The following is an 8,247-nucleotide window of genomic DNA, read 5'->3' as shown; positions in this document are numbered from 1 at the left end:
AGAAGGGCGCGAAGGTAGGAGGGCGGAAGTCAGTATCTCGGACCGCTGGAGGAAGGGGGCGCCGGGCCGAAGTTTTCCCTACTACGCACACGTTGCGCGTGCGCGTTTGCACATTCTAGTGCCTTCTAGAAAAGGTGGTCGGTAGGGCGTAGTTCTGTGACGGAACGGGGGGCATAGGGCCGTGTAAGGTAGAGCCGGGGTTCTGAGCGAGTCTTAATTGGGGGTGTATAAGTCGGCGTTCTTGTTTTACTTAAATGTATGAGCTAGCTAGGAGAGCACGCGACAAGTAGCAGGCTTTGTTCCCGGGCTCACGGGTATAAGCTTAATGGGTCATGTGGGAAAGCGACAACCACCCTTTCTGAAAACTGCATCTCGCGCTGCCCCGTCCTCCCAGAGCCCAAATGGCCTGTCCGTGTGTGTCTACGTGCGTGTGTGTCCGACAATGATCGGTCTATGCTTTGCGACCCGAGGGCCCAAATGACGCAACGAAATGCAGGCAGTGCGTTGGACGCGAGCCGACCCCGATGAGCTCGGCCCGACTTAACGGACCGTGAGCCAACCACCAAGCGCGTTGTTGCGAGGTGGTTGGTTGAATCCGGCGCCTGCGTGCGCCCCGGCGTAAGCGCTGATTGGAAGAACGGAGATGACGGATTGCCCTATCCGCCACTCAGCGGCAGGGGGCTTGTTCGGGTTCGAGGCGTCGATGCCCTTACGTTCTCCTAAAGTCTTTTCCTAAGTTAATATGGCTGCGGCCGGCGAGCCGCTGGGACGTCGGTGAGGAGAGGAGGCGAGGTCTTTCCGAGGTTTTGGCTACGATTCCCCTCAGCAATGGCGCTTCGGTCGGGGTTCTGGGAGCTGTTGTCTGTTTGCAGGAACCCCGGTAATTTCATCTTCCCACGTCTCTCAGATTACTCCCCAGGGTCAGCACAATGTGCACATGCAGGTCGTCTTTTGCATTCAACATATACCATCGAAAACTAAACGAGCTAACAGCATCGTGATGACACTAGTAGAAAATTAAGGACCAGGGTCTGTGATGACTACACCCCGTGACCGAACATACCTTTTGTCCCCCTTCCAGGGCGCGAAGACTGAGGGGGAGAGGATGGAGACAAGTTAGATCATATTTTTTTTTGTCCGTTTCGTCTTTTTTTTTTTTTTTTTTTTTTTTTTTGCGGTACGCGGGCCTCTCACTGTTGTGGCCTCTCCCGTTGCGGCGCACAGGCTCCGGACGCGCAGGCTCAGTGGCCATGGCTCACGGGCCCAGCCGCTCCGCGGCATGTGGGATCTTCCCGGACCGGGGCATGAACCCGTGTCCCCTGCATCGGCAGGCGGATTCTCAACTACTGCGCCGCCTGGGAAGCCCCGTTTCGTCATTTTTTAAAGATACGTATGGTTGTTTACGTTCTTAGGGTGTCGGGTGGCAGTGCTGTCGACCAGTTCCAAGCCAGCGGTGAAGCCTGAAGCGGACCCCGAAGGAAATGAAGCTGTTGCCCCGGAGTTCACCAACCGGAACCCCCGGAATCTGGAGCTCTTAGCTGTAGCCAGAAAAGAGCGGGGCTGGGGGACAGTGTGGCCCTCCCGCGAGTTCTGGCACAGGTAATTAACTCTGCTACGTATTGCCCACAGAGCATGCATGGCGCTCTGCAAATTGTTTTCATCAGTTCATTTGACGAACGTGCCCGGTAACTGCTGGCGACTCTCCTCTCACGAAGCTGCCTTGCGGTGGGTCGTGGAGGGGGCTGGCAAACAATAAATACGTAGGTGTCATGGAGGAAACTGAAAGAGGATAAAGTTAGAATGGGGAACGGGTTGACTAAGACCCCTCAGAAAATAGGAAGAAGCCGAACTATCTGCCAGGAAGAGCGTTCCCAGCAAGGGAAACAGCTAGGGTGGGAGTGAGCTTGGCGCGTTTGGGGCACCGAAAGGCCTGTGGACCTGGAGCTCAGAGGGCCGAGAGGTGGGTAGGAGACACATCATTAGCTCTGTAAATCAAGTAAGCGCTTTAGACGCTATTCTCACTACGGTGGGAAACTATGAGGGCATTTAAAATTGAGCCCGAATGGAAGATCATTCTGGTTCCTTTGAGGAGAACAAATTTTTCAGGGGGCGGTGGTAGAGACAGGAAGAACGTTAGGAGTCTCTTCTTTGTTATAAAGATGGCCAGTTACTGAATGCTTTGTCTTTGCCAGGAACTATGCTAGGTGCTTTATATGCATTTTCTCATTTAATCCTTAAAAGTACTTTTTGAAGCAGGTGCAGTCATTTCCCCCGTTTTACAGGAGCAGGGGAATTGAGCCTCAGGGAGACAGGAGGGGGTCAAAGAAAGGGGGCAGGCAGTTCATCGTCGAAATAATCTGAATCTTGAATCCTGAATTTTTTTTTGAAATACCCAAATTATCACTTTTACTTAATATTTGGATTATTTAAATAATTGGAGATCTGTTTCCCCCCTTTTTTCCCTATCTCTCCATTCACAGTATTATCAGTATAAAATTGGAAGTGACCTTGGAGATAATGAGTCCTACTCCTTTGTTGCGCTAATGGTTTAAGACAAGGATCAGCAAACTATGGCTCCTGGGCCAAAGCTGGCTTGCAGGCTAAATATTGTTACATTTTTTTAAAAGATTTTAAAAAATGCAAAGAATATTTTGTAATGTGAAAATTGTGTAAAATTTAAAGTTCATTATCCACAAAGAAAGTTTTATGTGCACCCAGCCACCACTCATTCTTACCTGGCTGTTCTGGAATTACTGTGGCTGAGTTGAGCAGTTGACCCATGTTGTTACCTGAAAACTAGGTTCACCTCTCGGTGGATGTCAAGCCAGAAGACACAAGCAAGCCAAAGATCAGGAGAAGGAAGGATTTATTACTTGCAGCAAGTAAGGAGAACCCCGGGGATCTTCCCCAAAGCAGGGTCACGCGGAACAGCAAAACCGCGGGAGCTTTAAGCTAAGGGTACAAGCATATTCATGAAGGGGCTTGAACAGAGGAGAATTCAGCATAGAATTGGGGCCAGGGTCGACAGAGTCCTAGCGTTAGTTGATTGAAGTCACAGGTGTCAACATAGTCATTTCCATCCTCCACCTGAGGATGGAGAAACTTAAAGACGGTATCAGATTGTTATATATTTCCTTTGAGGAGGAACTAGGACTCTGTTTTACCATTAGACTATTGTTTCTTGACTGCTTTTCCTTTGTTCCTGCATTCCCTTACTTCCCTTAAGATCATTAATTACTGAGACCTGTTCAAGAGCAGGCACTGTGGCCAAGCTTAGAGCACAAAATGGCTTAGGCCAAAAATGGCTTCTCTTATGTGGAGAAAGACATGCTAGTTCTCTTTCTCCAGGGACCCACTACCCTCTCTGCTTACAATATGGCCTGCAAACCATAAAATATTTACTATCCGATCCCTTACAGAAAGAGTGTGTTGACCCCTGGATTAAGAGATTGTGATTGTTACTAGGGCTACCAGCGAAACTAGGAGTAGAACCCACATTTCTAAATCTAGTGCTTTTTATGCTATTTCACACTAAGAATCTTAGTATAATGTTTGATTTCAGTGTTTTCTTTATCATGAACTTAATTTCTAAATGTGTAATGTATACAAATGTTGTAAAATCCAAAAGGGACTATAGTTTCTGTGTATCCTTCTAGAGCTAGTCTATGCAGATAAGTATGAACTTGTATTTTTTTCATTATAAATCTTACCACATCATATATATTGTTCTGCATTCCCCCACCCACCTCCTTCACCCCCCCCCAACACACACACACACACACACACACACACACACACACACACACACACACACACTTAAAAATACATCTTGGAAATATTTTGTGTTGGTGGGAACATTGGCTCTGGAGCCAGACCCCTGGACTTAAATCCTACCTAGCTTCATTACTTACCATTCATTAGTTGTAACCTTGCTAAGTTACTTAACCTTTCTGTGTCAGTTTCTGCAGCCCAAAAAAGGAAAAAAATAAGAAAGAAAGAATAATGGAATTAGTTTGAGACATGAGCTATACCTGTGAACAATTAGGACTCCCTGGCACAGTAAGTGTTCAGTAAATGTTAGCAACAGCAGCATCATAAATTGCTACTTTGTTCTTAATTATGTAAAATAACTGTTTGAAGTAACTGTGTAAAATACCGTAGCCTTACGTTTAGGTCTTTAATCCATTTAGAGTTTATTTTTGTGTACTGTGTTAGGAAGTGTTCTAATTTCATTCTTTTACATGTAGCTGTCCAGTTTTCCCAGCACCATGTATTGAAGAGTCTGTCTTTTCTCCATTGTATATTCTTGCCTCCTTTATCAAAGATAAGGTGACCATATGTGCGTGAACACTCTATGACATAAATCACAGTAAGATCCTTTTTGACCCATCTCCTAGGGAAATGGAAATAAAAACAAAATGGGACCTAATGAAACTTAAAAGCTTTTGCACAACAAAGGAAACCGTAAACAAGAAAAAAAGATAGCCCTCAGAATGGGAGAAAATATTTGCAAACGAAGCAACTGACAAAGGATTAATCTCCAAAATGTACAAGCAGCTCATGCAGCTCAATATCAAAAAAAACAAGCCAATCCAAAAATGGGCAGGAGACCTAAACAGACATTTCTCCAAAGAAGATATACAGATTGCCAACAAACACATGAAAGGATGCTCAACATCACTAATCATTAGAGAAATGCAAATCAAAACTACAATGAGGTATCACCTCACACGGATGGCCAGAATGGCCATCATCAAAAAATCTACAAACAATAAATGCTGGAGAGAGTGTGGAGAAAAGGGAACCCTCTTGCACTGTTGGTGGGAATGTAAATTGATACAGCCACTATGGAGAACAGTATGGAGGTTCCTTAAAAAACTAAAAATAGAACTACCATATGACCCAGCATTCCCACTACTGGGCATATACCTGAGAAAACCATAATTCAAAGAGTCATGTACCACAGTGTTCATTGCAGCACTATTTACAATACCCAGGACATGGAAACAACCTAAGTGTCCATCAACAGATGAATGGATAAAGAAGATGTGGCACATATATATACAATGGAATATTACTCAGCCATAAAAAGAAACGAAATTGTGTTATTTGTAGTGAGGTGGATGGACCTAGAGTCTGTCATACAGAGTGAAGTAAGTCAGAAAGAGAAAAAAAATATCATATGCTAACACATATATATGGAATCTAAAAAAAGAAGGTTCTGATGAACCTAGGGGCAGGACAGGAATAAAGATGCAGACATAGAGAATGGACTTGAGGACATGGGGAGGGGGAAGGGTAAGCTGGGACGAAGTGAGAGAGTAGCATTGACATATACACTACCAAATGTGAAATAGATAGCTAGTGGGAAGCAGCTGCATAGCACAGGGAGATCAGCTTGGTGCTTTGTGACCACCTAGAGGGGTGGGATAGGGAGGGTGGGAGGGAGATAAGTATAGCTCATTCGCTTTGTTATACAGCAGAAACTAACACAACATTACAAAGCAATTATACTCCAATAAAGATTTTAAAAATAAAATACCGTTGCATGGCTGTTTTAATTAACTGACTGCCTATTGATGATTATCTTTTATGATTTCAAACAGTGTTGAAATGAATTGTCTTGTCCATGCAATTTAGCAGTGAGATTGGGCATATTTTCATGGGTTTAAGAGTTATTAATATTTTTCTGTGAACAGTCTGTCCATCCTCTGCCTATTAAGTTACTGGTCATTTCCTTATTGATTATAGGAGGCTTTTTACATATTATGGAAATTAGCACAATATATGATTTAAAAGTATTTTTTGTTTAATTGCTTGCCTTTTGACTTTACTGTTTTGTTTTTTTGTTTTTCTTAGCATGCAGAAAACTTCGTTAATTTTTTTTTTAAACAAAAGCCATATGATGTAGTTTGAGGTCATGTTAAATAGCTTGATATAGTTAAATAGGTTTATCTTACTTTGACATTACTTAAAACTTCTCCCATGTCTTATAGTACACTTATGATTTCTGTTTTTGTATTTAAATCGTTAGCTAGAAAATAAAAGCATATAGTAAGGGGACTTCTCTGGGGGTCCAGTGGTTAAGACTCCACACTCCCAATGCAGAGGGCACGGGTTCGATCCCTGGTCAGGGAACTAAGATCCCACATGCCACATGGCGTGGCCAAAAAATAAATAAAATATTTCCTTCCTTTAAAAAAAAAAAAGCATGTAGTAAGTATATTTTTATCCAGTGTAGGGTCAGCAACTTAGCTTTGCCTCTTCAAATCCTTTTTTGAAGTAGATGCTGTGTAAATCTCAGCAGTCAGAAATACCAAATTTCTCCTGGATATTTGAGGCTAAGTAGAAATGTTTGGTTATTGCTGATGATATTCTCATAAAAGCAAGGGGAAAACACCTTTCCCGAGTAAAAGCCAGGTTAAGTATGCTGAAGTAAATGAACCAGACATTACATTCTTGAGAACTATTTCGGCATTTATTCACCTGAAGTCATTTATCTTTAGAATTCTTTTATGATTTTATTCTCTCACCTCATTTAGGTTGCGAGTTATAAGGAGTCAGCATCACATAGACGCGCTTGTTGAGCATCGCAATGGCCAGACTGTGGTTTCGGCATCCACTCGTGAATGGGCCATTAAAAAACACCTTTATAGCACCAGAAATGTGGTGGCTTGTGAGAGTGTAGGACGAGTGCTGGCAGAGCGGTGCTTGGAAGCAGGAATCAACTTCATGGTCTACCAACCAACTCCTTGGGAGGCAGCCTCAGACTCGGTATTTTTGTTTTCATGTACTTAGTTAAAAGGTATTGTGTTAATTCTTGACACTAGATATGTACATAATAATAGTTCCATTTATTAAGTTCTTTCCAAGTGTCAGAGCCTGAGGTGAGTGTCCTGATGTGCATTACCTCACAGCAGCCTATAGCGTGTCAGGACTCATGTTCTGTAGGTCAGCTGAGGCTGGCTGGCCCAGTCCTTGTGGCACGGGGCAGGGTTCAAACCCACGTGACCGATTTCATAGCCATAATGTTGACCACTCTGCTTCCCTATTCATATAGTAACATCTTGTCTATAGAATATTTTAAAATGCTGCTAATCCTTGACATCTCTACATCCTCTTTTTTCTTATCTGTGTCATTATTAAGGTCACTTTCTGAAAAACCAGTGTAGGCTGGAAAGTTAGCAAGGATAAATCAGTTGTTTATTTCTCTTTCTCTTGGGAAGTGAACTATTGTCAGCTTGTGGTGTTGACTTAATCTTTTCCTTTTTTCCTGATCTTCAAAACCAGATGAAACGACTGCAGAGTGCCATGACAGAAGGTGGTGTGGTGCTGCAGGAGCCTCGGAGAATCTATGAATGAAGCAGAAGTGTTGCTTGATACTTGTAAATGTAAAGCTGTCAGCTGTTCGTTCATCAGGAGAGAGTCTCTAGACGAACCGCCAGCTTGGACGTCCTGTACAGTAACCTAACAGTGGAATGTTATTAGTAGTTAAGGTTGTCCTCTTCTCCCCTTGTGTGTGTTTGTTTTAAATCCAGGGCTAAATTCTTCTCCTCTCTGTGACGTGAGAGAAGTATTTGAGAAGAGCTGTTGCCAATTATAATTAACTATTTTTTTTTTTGCCGTACGCGGGCCTCTCACTGTTGTGGCCCCTCCCGTTGCGGAGCACAGGCTCCGGAAGCGCAGGCTCAGCGGCCATGGCTCACGGGCCCAGCTGCTCCGTGGCATGTGGGATCTTCCTGGACCGAGGCACGAACCTGTGTCCCTTGCATCGGCAGGCGGACTCGACCACTGCGCCACCAGGGAAGCCTATAATTAACTTTTGAGGAACAAATGTTTATAAGTTAAAGAATAAAGGTATATTGTGAACTCTTATTTTCTGGTTATATGACATTTTCTCTGCCTTTGAGCTCACTGTGGCATGGGTACACATAGGTTTATGCATTTGTCACCGTGGCTGGGTTGCCGCTCAGGGTGTGGAGGTGTTTTTTTAATAAGAGATGTCAATATCAGTCAATTTATTATAAACAGTCATGTGAAGATAAAAGGGGCAAATCCTAACCTCAGTTGGGCTCCTGGATCCTAACAGAACCAGGTTTGAAAGAAGAAGGCAATGCAGTGAGGAAAGGAAATGGACAGGGTTAGTGTATGCTAAGTTTGCCATCAAGTGAAAATTTGTTAGGTAGGAGATGAAGCTTGAAGTACATTCAGGTTAATTTAAAATTGAAGTGGGGTAGATGGGAATCA

General features: G+C 43.6%; 1 protein-coding gene across 2 annotated transcripts; it reads left to right on the top strand.

Annotated features, from left to right (window-relative positions):
* The first annotated feature begins 680 nt into the window (after nt 1–680).
* Nucleotides 681–7,875, top strand: MRPL18 (mitochondrial ribosomal protein L18). Of its 2 annotated transcripts, none has more exons than XM_060167316.1 (4): nt 681–880; nt 1,413–1,599; nt 6,543–6,625; nt 7,291–7,875. In XM_060167316.1, exons 1-4 carry the CDS (start codon nt 829–831, stop codon nt 7,356–7,358), a joined length of 390 nt encoding a protein of 129 aa, XP_060023299.1. In that variant the 5' UTR covers nt 681–828; the 3' UTR covers nt 7,359–7,875. The 2 variants fall into 2 exon arrangements, with proteins under 2 accessions (XP_060023299.1, XP_060023298.1); XM_060167315.1 differs by having other exon boundaries at nt 716–880; nt 6,543–6,774.
* Nucleotides 7,876–8,247: the final 372 nt, after the last annotated feature.

Source organism: Lagenorhynchus albirostris, chromosome 12 (genome assembly GCF_949774975.1).
Source record: "Lagenorhynchus albirostris chromosome 12, mLagAlb1.1, whole genome shotgun sequence".
Classification (NCBI taxonomy): Eukaryota; Metazoa; Chordata; class Mammalia; order Artiodactyla; family Delphinidae; genus Lagenorhynchus; species Lagenorhynchus albirostris.
The sequence above is the reverse complement of the archived record's forward strand: the minus strand, read 5'-3'. Positions and strand labels throughout refer to the sequence as shown.